Source organism: Ciconia boyciana, chromosome 8 (assembly GCF_034638445.1).
Source record: "Ciconia boyciana chromosome 8, ASM3463844v1, whole genome shotgun sequence".
Classification (NCBI taxonomy): Eukaryota; Metazoa; Chordata; class Aves; order Ciconiiformes; family Ciconiidae; genus Ciconia; species Ciconia boyciana.
In genome coordinates this window covers 57634499-57650876 of record NC_132941.1, presented here as the reverse complement: position 1 = coordinate 57650876, position 16378 = coordinate 57634499, and the positions used below count along the sequence as shown (strand labels likewise).

At 49.7% G+C, this 16378-nt stretch overlaps 1 protein-coding gene across 5 annotated transcripts in view; it reads left to right on the top strand.

The window, feature by feature from the left end:
* Positions 1-13863: 13863 nt before the first annotated feature.
* AFAP1L2 (actin filament associated protein 1 like 2) overlaps positions 13864-16378 on the top strand; it is a 73165-nt gene continuing 70650 nt past the window's right edge. For all 5 annotated transcript variants that reach the window (XM_072871254.1, XM_072871255.1, XM_072871253.1 and 2 more), the window contains exon 1: positions 13864-13999. In XM_072871254.1, the coding sequence (XP_072727355.1) occupies positions 13984-13999 (16 nt within the window). In that variant the 5' untranslated portion in view covers positions 13864-13983. The remainder of the gene's footprint in view (positions 14000-16378) is intronic.

Below are 16378 nucleotides of genomic sequence, written 5' to 3'. Positions count from 1 at the left end.
CAGCTCTCTAGATTACCTGCTGAACATCTTCACTGAATTAATTTGAGCTTCATGCAGTTATGGGACCTGGAGCAACCAGAGCTGCAGCCTCATTAGGATTGGCCTCTGGGCTTGTTTGTTAAAGGCGGGAGGTGGTGGTGGTGGTGTTACTATTTGAAGTGAAGCCACTGGGGATCAATCCTAAAAAACTCAAAGGGGGTGGGAAAGAATCCTGCTTCAGGCCGTTGATCATCTGAGCTGCAGCTGTTCAGGGGCAGGAGCGATGCAGCACACATCCTGCACAGCGTCCTTGAGCCTGTGGAAAGCCCCTGCAGCATCAAGATCTGTGCCCTGCAGATAACGTGTTCCCCATCTTCTCTTCCACTCCTCAGCCCTCTGAGACTCATCCCTGCCCTTGCTCTACCTTGATGCTCTACACAGGTTCTCTCTCACAATGAGGGAAGAGTTTCCCCCCAGGGTTTTACTTCAATGTACTATGTTGGGTATATCTGCAGACTAGGTCTCAGATGAGGTGGGGGCTCAGGTTCCTGCCTGGAGAGCAAGAGGTGGGGAATTCAACACCACCATGAAGTTAGCCTTTAGCAAAGTTCATATCTGCCCCATTCACTTCCCAGGCCATGCCTAGATTTTTGTTGTGTTGTATTTGTGCTGGAACTTGCACAAGAGAAACTTTTCTATGGATAAATCCACCAAAGCTACCCGGCGGCAGGTAGATGGTTCCTTTCTTTGGATGGCTTACTCCAGAGATTGTACTTTTGCTGTAGGTGGGACAAAATCAAATCAAAAATCAGAAAATCAGATTCATCCATTGCAACTGCCAGAAATATGACACGGTGGGGGGCAAAAGCACACTTATGCAAAATATTTAAACCCATATTTTTGTTATCTATATTGCTGCAGTGCCTAGCTGGAAGAGCACTAATCCTGAACTGGACCATTTGTAAGTACAGGGTGGAGATGACCCCTGCTTTGAACGTTTAATGGGCTAACTTTCAACAGGCATGTAGGCCCGTGTTGGTTCAGCAGGTCAGCACATGTGTTTCAGTATCCCTTGTTTCTCTGTTTCCTCCGTGTTTATAGATACTTCCAGCCCAGCCACTTCACAGCCCTCATTGCTGTCAGACCAGGTAGGAATGAGGACATAATAACCCACTTTCTGTCCTCTCCTCTTTAGTACCAGCACTGAGAAACTTCAGGTTTTTTAGGAAACTGTAGCCTCCTGTGAGCAAACCTCAGCTGGTAGCACATGGTGCTGTGCAGGTTACCGGTGGGAAGTGCTGGGCAAACCTGAGGCAGAGAGGAGTTAGGAAGACACAGGGACATTTTTAATGGATACCTGTTCCTCTGAAAAGCAAACATAGAGTCTAAGAGAGACCTCTCTTCAAAAAAGTTTTGCACTGCTTATTTCCCCTTCCCCTGGACAACCAGGCATCAGGGAGATGTTACCCTGCTGCTCCGCAGGGCAGGACCCCCTTCCCCACCTGCCAACCACCCCCAAGCACTGCCATATTAGGTGCTCCCTGGGCATCTCCCGTTAGCCTCCCTGGGCATCTCTACACGGTTAGGGAGTAAGGAAGGTCTGTGCATGGAGTATCTGCTTAAAAACCCAGAAGTGTAGGTCTATGATTTGGCCCTGGAAATTTTCTTGAGAGTTTCCCAACCATAGAAAAGAAAAAAAACCAAAGTCTCCCTTTTGAAGCAGTCTCACTTACTCTTGAAAATCCACTGCCTGAATCTCAGCTCCTTCCCTGTAGCAACAGTTACCATGTAGTGCCAGCCCTAGGACATATCCTGCCAACCCAAGCTCTGGAGGTCCTAAGCAGCAATCCCCTAGCTGGGGATCTTCGACCCAGCAGTGTAACGGAGCAGTTGCTCCATTACAGCCTTCCCCAGCCCAGAGCAGTCGGGAATATTATCGTCATGGATGCTCTCCTATGTGTGAAGCAAATTCACAAGGATCCGTTCCAGTCATCAGCTCCACAGTGTGACAGTACCAGCTAGCCTGAGCGCATTTTTAATTTCCCTCCAGTTAAATACACAAGTCCAGTGAAATCTAAGTCCAGGGATTTTTTTTTTTTTTTTGGTAATTGTCAGACTATTTTTCCGTGCTCCCCTCCTCCCCACAAATAATGTGAGGTTTATGACCCCTGAGTAACGACTGTGGAATGCACTCCATCCTACAGCCATCGCAAGGCATCTGGCAATGAGAATCTTCACAGCATGTCAAAAATACACAGATAATACCACTGTAAATAGCTCAGATCAAAACAAGTCAAATGTCAATGCTAATTTGCTGTCAAGTATATAGCCCAAGACCACTTCCTCCTGCAAAAAGAGAAACCCAGTTCCCAAGTGTGACTTGCTCCCCACCAGAAGAAGCTTGCTCTCTACCAAAAATCTCCCCAAACTCTGAATGAACAAGAGTGTTTTTTTCCCCTTGCTGTTTTATTTTTCTGTAGCTTTTGTGCCTGTTTGCTGCTGAGTCTGAGGCTGGGAAATGAACCTTCAGTTTTGCCTGCCATTTTTCTATTGTAAAAAAGGACTCTTGGGAGAGAGATTTACTGTTTTCTATGGCTCAGTCAGAGGGCGAGAGAGAAAAGTTGTTCCAGGAGTTCCCATTACAAAGCATTTTTTCACATAGGCTTACTTTTATTTTTTAAGGACTGGGAGATTAAAGAACCGGCAGCACTGGAACAGGAAGTTTGCTGTACATCCAAAGGTCAGGTGGGTCTCAGACAGCCACTGTTTCCAGCTCTCTTTTATATACACACTGCAGATTAAAATGTACATCCCGGACTGGATGTAGTCATGGTAGTGATGGGGGCCCAAGGGTTCGGGGGGAAAGGAAGAGAGGGGGAGCAGGAAAACGGCACAGCGCAGTCTCTCCTCGGGCTGTGATTTCATAAGACAAAGCACTGGGCGGCTGTTCAGCGAGCTTAAGGTATTCCCACGCCCCCACAGCTTTTTCCTGCCATCAGATATGTCAGCATGACTGCTTGTGGGGTCGCTCTCAGTGACATTCGAGAACTGATCTTGCTTAAAAAAACATTTTTTACTTTTTATTTTGTCGCATAGAGTTGGGTTTTTTTTCTTTTTAAATGGAGTCAGTTGCCTGCTTTGATTTAAGCAGTGGCCTCACAAAGCACTTGTGCTGGCTTGAAAAATGGGGTGGGCAGAAGTGGACAAAGGGGTCTGAAGAAAGAGTTAGAGCAGAACACGTTAAACTGCTAGGGATATTGCACACTTTCTGTCATGAAATCACAGTCTGAAGTCCATGGCAGAGAGAGGGCAGGTGGTGGCCGTCCTGTAGTTCCTTCAATTCCAGCAGTACCATCACACCTTCTGTTACTAAGTAGTCAGTTAAGAAGGGTATAATTGTATGGGTGTTGGGGTGAAAGGGCGGGGAGAGAAAGGGTTGAGCTCTGAGACCCATACGGTCCGTGCTAGATTAGTGTCCAGAGCCAAAGATGGGAGAGAGCTTCTGCTAGGCACTTGTGCCTTGGTGGGTGTTAATGATGTCTTTGCTAAAACTGGGGCAATATTGTTTGGACATGAGTCTGGAGAAGGCAGTCTCCACAGAGTAGAGCCCTCCTTAGTGAAATTCCCCGTCTTCATAGTTGGCAAGAGTAAGGGGCTGGATGTAAATTAACAGTGCATCCCTGGGCAGCCCAACGAAGAAACATCAAAAAACAAGTCAGGCCTGGCAGGAGCAGGCTGACTTGGAGGGTGACTCTGCTGTTGGAGGTCTCCACATCATGCTTGGGAGTGGGTCCATTATCTATTTCCCATTATTTGGGCTATCCCAGCCCCCATAGCACCAGGTATTGGAGAGGACAGTTGATTGTAGAACGAACCCTCTTTCAAGACTAGCCCAGAAAGGCTGCCAGAGGGAAGCAGTGCTCCCCCTTGGCTGACTCTTCTGGATGTAGGCTAGATACTGCAGAGAAAACAAAATGCAGCTGAGTCCATTCAAGGAACTCATTGACAAATGCTTTGAGGGCTTTATGTGAACCTAAGTGTTTGCTGTGAAACAGGAGAGAAGCTAATAATCAAAACAGGTTTTACAATGAATGAACTGCTGCTGAGAAATGCCTACTTTACAGCCTTCATACCATGCTGGATGTTAAATGACTGCCAGGAGCAAACTCTGTGGTATCTCAGTTAGCTCTTACCCTAATTATCGTTTACAGAGGACTCCCAGCTAGATGAGCGAGGACTGCAATATAAAGGACTTAAGTAAGATTTATTGATGTGACTACATGAATAATTCCCCTTGCAATGATGCATTTAAAAGCACAGATATTGTGGGAGGAGGAAAGCCAGTGTTTGATATTTTGAATCATATAAAAGAGCACGTTTTATTTTTACGTTTTGGCTTTTGCTGTTCCCTCTACCTGCTCCGCTTCCAAAAAAAAAAACAAAAAGATTTAATCTTCTTACTGGCCAGGTTTGTGAAACAATAGTAGGTAACTGAAAATAAACTTCTGCTGAGGCCAATAAATATGGGATCATCTAAATGGGCTGCCACGGTGCTCAGGCAGACCTGAGCACACTGCTTCCATGATCCAACGTTGCTCCGAAGTCTTGGCACTCAAGGTTTGGTTTTTCCGTAACTAACTAATTGTTCAGCTTCCTGAAAAGTACGTTTGTGCTCTTTCTCCCTTGGGAGCGATCCCAGCAGAGGACCCTCTGGAGAATTTTCCAGTGCTCTGCCAGCTCGAGCAACAATGGAGTTACCACCAGGGCAGGCAGATCACCCATCTGATCGGGAGGAAAAGCTAGCTGAAAAACCAACCCCGTGAGGAAAACATGAGTAGCTCTTAGTCGTATCAGCAAGCCCGCCAGCCTCGATGTGCAGCCAGCCTGTCGCTAGTGCTGACATAAGGTGAGGGAAGGCATTACCATTCAGTGGCAACATGTTTTTAAGTAACTTGCCAACACCTCTAGCAGTGCAAGTGAGCTGAAGTCACAGCTGCTGCTGTCCTGCCAGGCAGCCCTGGCCCTTCCTGGCCCACTGAGGACCAGGGAGGCCCTGTGGAGGCCATGGTGGAAGAGTGCCCTGAGCCACCACCGCTGCAGGCACAGGGAGGGCTCTGCCCCATGCCCCATCCCCGTGGTGACCACACTACTGAGCCACCTGAGCCTTCAAACAAAACTGTAAACCATTCATTGAAGACTGGAGTCAAGAATGAGCCTTCAGGAAGACGTCTCCCTAGAGACAATCTTGCCCCAGTAAGGGCTAATGCTGCCCAAAGGGGGGACATGCTTGTGACTCCCCTTTCTCCACAAACCCTCCTCCTCTTGTCTTTCTTTCCTCAATCAGATTGTTACACAGGGAGGAACATGCCCATTACCCTGCTTTATCTTTGCCTGGCAGACTCCTAGCCGTCTGTGTCTGCTCCCACAGGCTTGGCCTTGCCCCACCACAGTTCCACCAAAGCAGAATTAAACCCTCTACAGGTCCCGGGTTTCAACTTATTCTTCTCCTCATGGGGACACCCAGAAATGAACTTTGGAAAACGTTCATTCTAAATTCCAACTAAATTCCACTGTTAACTTAACTTCCCCAAATTAACTAAACTAAATTTACTAATCACCGCCCCCAGCCCCCACTCCCACCCTGGTGTTTTCAGCCTGGATTAAAATGTCTTTAGTTAGATTAGCTCACTGTGGAATGGAGTAAACCAAAACAAATTGAAGACACTTAAAATGCGAAGGTTTGGTAAGATCTTCTGCAGGTCTCATGGGAGATACGAAAGCCGTTCCTGCTCACCAGCTCACCGCCGCTCCGCTGCCGTGTGTCACCACCTCAAGCTGCAGCGCTGAGGCGACTGAAGGGGCGAGTGCTGTGTGAAACACAGGCAGGTTATTTCAAGGAACCCTCCTTGGTGGTTGACCTGCGGTAGCTTTGTGCTGAGAACGAAATGCCACGACAACAGTCGTATTTGGTGGGTGGCCAGTGAGAAGCGAGGAGGGGGCAGAACCTGCACTGAACAGGCTCCTGGACAAGATCTCTTGATATAACTTCAGTTCTGGCAGTTACCCATCAGCAGAAATCTCTTCCTGTAGCAGAAACCCACACGTCCCCTTACCGTATCTGTCTGTGGGGAGGACGGCAAAGGTGTGGTCCAAGATGGGCCATATGCACGTGTATAGTCACGTTCCACCCCACATTGTTGTGGCTGCAGCTCTGTGCTCCCTGGGGATGGGCAGATGACGGCTTGAATGTACGGGGGCCTCAGACATTGCAGGACACTCTTTGCTCCTGCCACGTGTGCGTCAGGTGATGTACACCGTGGCCTCACTCGGCCGGTGGCAACTCTAGTGGTCTGGGCAGCTCTCACAGTTGCTCCCCCCCTCCGAAAACCCCATTTCTGGGCACCTGGCCTGCAGCGTGAAACAGCCTTTGTGTGATATTTTGTCAGCTACAAATAATTGAAAAAGGCCTACATAAAGTCCTAATTGTGTCACAGAACAGGCTCTTCAGTCATCCATCTTCCTATTAAACTTGTGAATTTCAGCTACTCAGCCCTGTTGGAGTTATTTTCCCCTTCCCCTCCTTCTTCTTTTAAGCTTCTATTTATATTCTCTCAGTTGTCTCTGCCAGAAGATCTCATGTGGATACATTAGGCCTTTTCAAAAGGAAAGTTGGATTACAGCGATTTTTCTCCCCGTAGGACACAACAGCTTCATCATTCATAACAGAGCAATACACTATAACTTCATTATAGATGGCATGAAGCTGGCCTATTTAAACAGAATACTTAATGATAGTCGGGAAGGCAGGAGAAATTAAGCTCCACTGGTCTACGTGGGAAAAGGGAAACTGCGTTTTTTGGTATTTACTGAGGTGGATTTCTTGACTCTTAATTAAATCTCTTTTCACAGGAACAAAAAAAAAAAAGGGGAAGACTCAGCTGACATGGGTGAGATCTGTTACCTAGTAGTTACTTCCACTTCGGCAGGTAGTTTGAGATACCCGAACATCTAATATTAATAGCAGACGTGGGGGCTGGGGAGGAAACTTGGACTCCTCCTTAGTACTTGGCCTCCACTGAAACCAATTGCAGTGTGTTGGTGCTCTCCTGTATGGACCACAGGTTCTCATTCTTCTCCCTTTCCCACTTCAGCAGCACTGACCTTAGAAGTGTGCTCTGCTTATTGACTTTGGCTGAGTAGAAGTGGTTCAGGCCTACAGAAAAGCTGCGGACTAAAAAAACCTCCTTATTGGGAAAATGCCAGAATAAATAGCCTTCTGTGAGCTCACAGTTGACATCAGACCACAGTTTGCGGTGATGATAGGGGAGCCTTAAAAAAATCCCAGTGAAAATGTAGCAAGATGTAAAAATTAATGTTTTCCCATATTTTGATAAAATTAGTTTTTCCTCTCACCTGGGTAAGTTTTAGTGGTGCTGAAAGGTGCCAAGAGTTCAGCTCTGTCAAGGCAAGTCCTCCATTGACAGCTTGATACTCCACACAGCTTTTTTTGTACCAACTTGGGAGAGATTTTGATCAATATTGGTTTACTGGTAAAATATGTAAGCGTGGATGAAGTTTCTAATATTTGTTCAGCTGAAAGCCATGATTTCCTATCCAATCCCCTCAAAAACTAGGACCATGGCTAGTTATGTATCATAAATCTGTATCAGAAACTCTTAGGAAGCTGATAGCCATGTCCTGTGGTGCCCCTGAGTGTTACATGCCAAAATACAGTGTATTGATACCTGATGAGGTCTGCTGGTGTGAGCATCCCCATGTGGAGTTTGGAGGGGAAGGGAACAAAGAATGCTTTTTACTTCTTTAACTGGTATTGAACACTGTCAAAGGAAAGCTGAGGGGCTTCTCTGGAGGGGGGAAGAGGGTCTGAAGTGGAAAATAAGTATAAGGAAGAAATGGCTCCAGGATGAACAGATGCCTGGCTGTTGAGCACACTGTCCGGTCAGCATGTCTCATACTTGGGCCAGAAGAAGGTATTCTATCTGTTGGGGGAAAGAAAACAATTCATGCTATTAGAGCTCCCTGTAATTTGGTGTAGAAGCAGTTTGGACTCAACAACTGAAAAGGAAATGTCAAAGAATAGGAAGCCAAGAGAAGTTCATCAAAAAGACATCTGGTCCTGCTGTCCTTAATGGGAAATCCCCCCCTCCCTCAAGCCACCCTCTTCCCAGCCATGCTCTTTTGAAACAGTTAATGTCTGAGAGAATCCAAAACATTGCTGGAATGTATCAGCAAGGAAGCTTTTGTATAGCTGAGCAGCTAAACAGCTCTGGGTTTGTTTGTGTTAGGGCTGATTGTCTTGCCTTTCATCGGTGAAAGTCAGAAATGGCTGGACAGAAGTCAGTGGAGCAACAACAACGTAAGGCCAGTTTAAGCTGGGAGAGAATTTGGCCATCTCTTTTATGGCCAGAATCATGAAGCGCTTCACAGAGAAGCAAGAAGACCTCAAAAGGAACACCCATAGACAGCATCCTTGCAAATCTTCTGAGATGAAGGATTCATGTTCTGTTCTCCAACAGAGTATTCACTCCTCTTCCAGTGAGTAGCTTGCTTGCAACAACCATGCTGTGCCAGACAGTGACCTATCTGCCTCTCTGTTTCTTCTGGCCCTTTCTTCACTGATTGAGCCCTGGCAGGCTCCCAGTGCCTTCCTAGAACCAAGGAACTAGTCTGGTCTGCTATAAAACACCCGTAAAGTTTATTTCTGGGGAAAGATGTTTCATTGCTGCTCATGCTCCTGAGCGGGTAGCCCAGGATGCTTAACGTGTTTCTGCAGTGAGCCATGTGGCAATGTCATTTACCACAGCTCCTCTCACAAAACTGTGTTCCCAGGGCCCGGGTGGCTCAGAGTTTTGGCATGGGATGTACAGTCTTTGATCATATGAATCAGGACAGTTAGCAGAGTCCAGCTATTTAGGCCTCCTTGGGGAATAAGCAGAGGGCTCCGTTCGATTTCCCAACAACAACTTTTCCCTTCACCCCCCAAATCAGAAAATCTGGAAGACAGGCAGGATTCAGCAGATCAGGGGTCAAAGACATTGGTGGGAGCTCCATAAACATACTGAACTCCTGTCAGTGTCTGCTTTGTGCTCCTGGCTAGAGGGAAGATCAGGGAGGACCTTCAAGAAGACAGCTGAGCTTGTGACTGATGATCCCCCTTATCTAGTCCCAGCTATGTGGTCCCACCTGCTTGCGTGGACATGTTCACGTGGTCTCCTCCTTCCTTCCAACTGCAGGTGCTTGCCATTTACCTGGTACTGTCCCAGTCTTGCCTGACTCTACTGCAACCCAACTCGGCCTCCTCAGCTGGGAGAAGAATCTGCCATTTTAGTTTTCCACCGTTTCAGCATGGAAGTTGGTCCAATAACTGTGAAAATGATACTAGGAAGAGAGAGATCATTTAGCCAGAAGCAGGGGGAGGAGAGAGAAAGAGACCTCCCTTCCAGAGGCAGCAGCATTGTTTTGCTGGCTTAGCTGTCCCTAGGTCCACAGGCTTTGTTGCTGTTCAGAGGGATCCACGTACGGACAAAAGGAATTCTGCCCCCTCAGATTACGGCAGCGTTACAGCCCAGCAGTGCGGCCAGGGATGCCAAAGTGAAGAAGCCTTTGGCTTCGTTGTTTCTTGGCGTTTCACAGGACACACCTCAGCTTTAATCTCAGTTCAGATCTGTCACAAAACCCACCTCTGCTCGGATCTCTCATGTCAACTGCTCTGAAATAGTTTTATGCCTGCTTGACCACAACTGTCCACAGAGGTGTTACACCCTTACCTGAATAGGTACCTGAGATGGTATTTGGAAGGAAAGAGGACACCGGTGGGCCACCATTGATCTGAGCACATCTCACTACTAACCCTAGTCTGCCAAGCCATCTTCTTTCTCCATCTATCCTCCAAATGCCTGCACACACAGAGTATTTGACATGGCTCCCCATCTTTCAGGAAGTTGGCAAGACCAAGTTAATTTTACTGCTGACTGAGCTTGGTCTTGCTGAGCAGACTCCTGAACTAGGTTTCCACAGCTGTGAAAAAGGCATGGGGAAGAGGGAAAGAAAAGCCCTGTGCAAAGACAGATACCCTTCATGTGTGGAGGAAATTTTGACCTTTTGTTCTGCCAGCTGGAATATTTTCCCTGAAGAAAGGCAGAAGCCTGACCACTAGGGACTGCTGCAACTGGGACGAACAACACTGGGGAGAAAAATACCCCAGGGAGCGGCTCTGCACTGTCCAAGTCAGGTGTTATCCTGACAGTCTCCATCAAGCATAACTTCCCTGAAGTCAGTGGAGGGCACCTGTGCACAAGCTGTCATGGTAAGACTCCCTCCAGCTTTCACAACAGAGACGTCAATAACTTTTGCCAGACTTTGACTCATGCATAAACCAGGGAAAGAGCGAGTCAAATGCAACCGAAGAGATGAAAGTCACAGCAAAGATTTAGCCAAATATTAGACATTAAAGACTTTGCTGATGCCCAAAGGTAAGTGTAGCAGCAATAATATTAATGAAGGAACGTACACCTGCTTGGTGTCAATATTTGGGAAAAAAAAGAAAAGCATTTAAGTGGATAAAAGAGAGGATCAGGATCATGCTTCTGCACAAGGTATTTAGCAAATAATTACAATTGTTTATAGAGTTTGTTTAGGCTTTTAAATTTATACTTGATTCCTTCTCTGTTTCATAGGAAGCAAAAGTGCTAAAATGACAGGCTGTAAGGCCAGAGAAGCGGAATCACATTGGTTGAAAGCCACAGCGTGGTACTTGAGAACTTAGCCAAAGGTGATAATCTCACTAGTCGTTGCACTGTCTATTAACGCAGCATGAATATGCAGGGAAAGAAACATTAAAACATGTAATCTATAGTATGATCCTCTGCACTGAAGGATACGATGTCAGCCACGTAAAAAAAGAAACTACTTAAATGGGATGAGCTTGGCCCTCAAGGCTTGTCCCACGTGAGTCATCACTAGTAATAATAATCAGTAATAACAAGCAAGAAAAAAGCAAGCCATACATGGGTACACAGGTAGATTGCTGTTATTTTATTTGGTCTGGGAAGCTCCACCAGGAAAACCAGTACGCAAGTATTTGCTCTAGCTGAGCATAGTGGCAAACATCTAGATTTCAGCACCAACACTGGGAATATTAGTTCCTTGCACTAAGCAGGGTCCAAGTATTTCCCAGTTTTATTAAACCCCAGAACACAACAGCCTGTTTGAAAAAGAGTATCACAAAGTATTTTAGGTACTTCCTACTGCAAGAGGAAGGGGACAAACAGGAAGAACTTGTATTCCTCTGGCATTAGTATTCATCCCATTGCCACTTGCCCAGCAATTGCCAAGGGGCTGGCTGTCAGTCCTGGGATTCCAGAGCATCCTTATCACGGCTGGGAGGGGAAGGAAGGGACAAGCAGGGGGTGTAAAGGCTCTGGGGCCTGGAGAGGGGGGGGGGAATCTCAGGTATCTGATGTCTTGATCCTTCAAATAATCTTTAATTAGTGTGTTTAACTGGTATTATCCTTAATTAGTCTTGCTGAGTTCAGTATGACTACTCACCTGCTTCGAGATACAGGCACACTTCAAAAATCTGCAAGATCAGGGCCTACCCTGCTAGATTTTGAAAGCTAGAGCCAAGAAGTAGCTGGAAAGGGCTCTAAGAGAATTATTCCTACATGACAGATGTATTTATTTAACCTGTTTCTTCTGCAGTCATTGCAGACTGCTATCAGCTTGCTGGATCTGATGGTTCAGGCATTTGGCTTGCCTGTCTTTTTGTGCGGTAGTTATGTACTGGCAAGAGACAAGATGTGCTCCAGCCGCAGCTTCCTTGAGCGGCAATAACCCTTTATCTAAACTTGGTCTTCTATGGAAAGTTTCCATGCAGCAAAAGTCGCTTTCTGGTTCCACCTGGCACACAGATCCTCTGAGAGGTGTCACCCCATCAAGCACAGCCTGGAGGGTGGGGGGCAGGAGGGGCACGCAGGGACCTGCTGAGTGGCAGGACAGTGCCCTTCCAGCCCGGCTGCTTGCTTCCCTTGTGAGCCAAAAGAGCCTGCTTATGGCTATTTTCAGAAAATGTAAGGAGGGCCATATGATGGAGGCTTGGGTTTTTTTCTACATACACGGCACTAACATTTCCCAAGGCTGCCTTGGACCACAGATGTCAATGGGCTGTGGGCTGACAGGTCCAAAAATTGGGAAACATGGATTCTGTGAGCCTCTTCTTGGCTTTGTCTAACTGCCCTCTCCTTGCTGACACCATGACCCTGCTATCGCACAGAAACACTGGTGCTCCCCCTACCACCTTACTCAGATGGATATGTGGAAATTACCATTTGTGAGTACTCCAGGCTCTTTGATGGCCAAGAGCTCAGCTTGCAGAGCAGAGTCAACGTGCTGTGTGGCTGTGTGGTTTGGGGAACCCACCTATCTGTCCCACTGCTCTCTGCAAGAAAAGGTTAGTTTCCATTGCAGGCCACAACCGCCATCTTCCTGTAAACACTTCAAACCCTGAGCCAGGCCCAAGCTCTGTTTTGCTCAGACCCCAAAGCCTGTGAGTGCCTTGACGGTCAAAGCAGTGGGATGAGGATGAATCTCAGAACGACATGAGCTTGGTGTGACCCTGGTGTGACCGTCGTCCTTCAGTGAAAGGAGGACTAGATGCTCACACAGAGAGCCAGTGGATGTAGCTCTGGTGAATGATGCAGAGCTGACTTCTGGTTCCTTATTTTTCAGCTCCCAAGGAGAGCAGGTGATTTTCTAGGTAATGGTTGTATCTCTTCCCACAGGAACAGTGGAGCTGCCCATCCAGGTCAGACGCTTAGCCTGTCCTCTTGCCAGAAAGACCTTGTAATAGGCAGGTGTGGCTCCCTTGTCCCCACACTGCTGGCTTAACGTTAATTCTGAAGAGAAAACTTCCTCTATAATCCTTGTGTACCTTGTCTATTGTAACTTTCGATGTTTTCATTATTGATATAAACATTAAATTCCTGCGGTGTTTCCAAAATATTGGCCTCAGGACAGATTGTCACTTGTGCCTTATATTGAGGTCAGGCTGGACGCCCACTTCTCCATCTGTTATTATTTGTGCGCTGTGGGCCTGCTAGCTCTGTCTGCGGTGGTGGATGTCAGGCAAAAATGTTACTGGAACGCAAGGAGAGGAACATCTTCCCGTGAGATGTGCTCTATCCAGGAGGCAGGTCCTACCAGGAAGCCTTAATGAAGCTGCTGGAAAGGGAGAGCGCAAACTCCCTGGCTGGGGGTTACAACCAGCCGCTGCCCCGGGAAGGTGGAAGGAGAGCCCAACTTTTCAGCCTGCCAGCCCAGAGCAGGGCAGGAGGTGGGTCGCTGGTGGACTCCTGCCTGGGGTCTTGGGGACCCCAAGGGGATGCACTGGGAGGCACCGGGACCACACACAGCTATCTTGGGATGACCAAGGCCTTTCTCCGAACGTGCCCAAAGCCCCCCTGCAGCCAGAGCAAGCACCAGCCTAAACACAGGGAGCAGACAGGGCACCCCCGCCCTGGGCACAACGCTGGGGAGCAGCAAGGGGCCCCAGGAGCCACCCCACGGCCTCAGCCCAGCACCCCAGGCACCCTCCTCCTCCTCCTCCTCCTCCTCTCTCCGGCCCTAACCCTCCTCTTTTCCCAGGGGACCGGCAGCCGGAGGGGCCCCACGCCGATGGGGAGGGTCCGTGCCGTGCCGCGCCGTGCGGGACAAGGCGCGGGGCCGGTCCCCGATCCCCGTCCCCCGGTCCCCGATCTCCATCCCGGACCCAGGTCCCCGTTCCCCATCCCGGAGCCCCGATCCCGGCCAGCTCCGCGGCTCCGGGGCGGGGCGGGCGGGGCGGGGCGGCCCGGGCCGGCCGGGGGATCCGGCGCTGCCGGAGTAAGAGGCTGCAGGAGCGCGGCGGCGGCGGAGCGGAGCGGAGCCGGTGCCGGGTCCCGGAGCCCCTCGGGAGTCGGTGGGCTGCGGCCCCCCGCTGCAGCCCCCATGGATAAATACAAAGGTGAGGCGGGGCCCCACGCGTGTCCGTGTCCGGCGGCAGTCCCGCACGGGGACCGCCGTCCTGCCCTGCCCGCCGGGGCGGCGCGGGGAGATCGGGGGCGGCGGTGGTGGGGAAGGGTCTGTGGGGAGGGACGGGCCCACGGGCATGGGGCCGCTGCGGCTCGCTGTCCCCACGCGTGGGAAAATGCGGCGGCGATGGGCTGCGGCGGGCGGGGGGCCAGCTGCGGAGGCGATGTTTCCCGAGAGTGGGGCCGGGGGTCAGCTCCGGGAAGGAGGTCCCCGCGAGTGGGGCCCGAGCGCAGTTCCGGGGGGCGGGGGGGTTGTCCCGCGAGTGGGACCGGGCGGCGAGAGCGGGACTCCAGCTCCGCGGAGGAGGAGGCCAGCCAGTGGGGACGGGAGCCAGCTCCCGGGGAGGCGATCTCCGCGAGTGGGGCCAGGGACGGGAGTCCCCGTGGGTGGGGCCCGGGTCCGCTCGGGGCCGGCGGGAAACGGTCCCCGCGAGTGCGGCCGGGCGGCGGGAGCGCGGCTGCCGGCGGGCGGCGCCGGGGAAGGTGCGGGGCCGCGCAGCCAGGTCGCAGCGCGATGTGAAGCCCCCCTGTACCCGCCCCGGGCAGCGGGGGAGGAAGGAGCCGGGGAGACCTCTCGTTGTACGCCATCTGCGGATCGGGCCCTTTTTTTGCTACTTAAAAGCAGCGTCTTGTTTCGTTTTCTGCAGCCACTGAATTTGGCTAACGTTGCCTGCTCCGTCTTTCTTCCTAATTGCTCATCTGCATAGACTTCCCACCCTCCCAGGCTTAACAGGCACGACATTGAGTGTCCTGTTTTCTAAATGCAAGCAGGCCTGGCGGTTAGGGAGAGGGGAGGTGAGCAGCTTCCCTCCTTTCCCTCTGGCAGATCTCGTCCGGGCTGGTGGTCACCCGCGGCCCGGTTATTTCCCCGCAATCGATGGCTCTGGCGCTTCCTGTGTGATGCTACTTGGCCATTATCACTGAGAATGGCTCATCTCAGATCGGTGGTGCTATGGGCAGCTCTCGGACACTTCTCAAACTTCAGTGCTCCTCGCCGGCTGAGGAGGGAGGAGGTGGGGTGAGGTGCCCGGGCATGGGGCACTCGGACGTGTGTGGGTACTTCGTGATTTCCGCTCCTGCTAGCGTGTAAAAGTCTCCCCTGGAGGAGGTGGATCCAGTACTTGCGCAGCACAGAATAAGTCTGCAGTCAGTTTTACCTGTTGAGAGGAAGCGTGGCTCTCCTTGTAACTGCTGCCCTTCTTATGAAGCTTGGACACTTAAGCGGGGAACTTCGTACTAGACAAATATTCCTGCCTGACCCCATTTGGACTTGTTACTGTCAAACTGGCAAGGTTTGGTTAGGACTCAGCAGATGCATTTAAGCTAATAGCCCGTGTTCCCTAATCCTCCTTTGATGGGGACTCTATATGTCAAGGTATCATATTGTGTGGAGTTAATTTTTGCCAGGACTGTGTGTTTTTCTTGACTATGCTGTGCAAGTACTTTGGTATTCTGACATGGCTGGCACTGTGCTGCCTGGTGCATTTTGATCCTTTTCCTCCTTACAATTGATACTTTAAAGACCTGATAAGCACGATAGTAACACGCTGCAAAAGTGATGTTAAAGATTATATTACAAGTCAAATATTGTGTTGTCTTTCTTTTTTTTTTTTTCCCTGGCATGGTCTGTACAATTCCATTCAGTTCCAGTAGCAAAGCAGTAGATTCATTAAGATTCAGCTATGTTTTGTATATTGTCCTTTTAAATATGCACACTACTCCCTCAGAGCAGCGGGGATGTGTTCTGCACATGTGTAATGAATAGCAAGTGCAACTGATTGAGGAGCCTTGCCAGTCCTTTTTGTGTTAGTGGTAACGAATGTGTGCGTGGGAGCGGGTGTGCATTAATGAGGGTACCGAGGCATCTCCAGCTCCGCAGGGCAGCCGCAGGTGATGGCAGCAGCTCGTTCAGTGGGTGGGAGATGTCCCCAGTGTGGTGGGTGGCTGGAGTCCCCTGGGGCTGGTGAGGCAGGTGGAGGGGAGAAGGGCTGGGCTGAGGGAGAACGTGTGGGAGTTGGGAGCCCTGAGGAGCAGGTGGAGAAAGCAGGCAAGTAAGTTATTATTAATAATAAGCACGGGGGATAAGTACCTGTTGCTGCCATGGCTGGTATGGGGAGGCTTCATCTTTGCCACTAGCCAGGCAGGGTGCTTGTGCAGGGAAATCCTCTAGTGATAGAGATGGGTGGACTCAAAGAGCGCTGTTGAGCAGTGAACTGGTGCTCCGGGAGGATGAATATAACTACAAGATCTTTCCTATTACATAAGAAATGAAGGTTTCAAGCATCTGCAAACAGCAGCATTTTTTTCCTGTA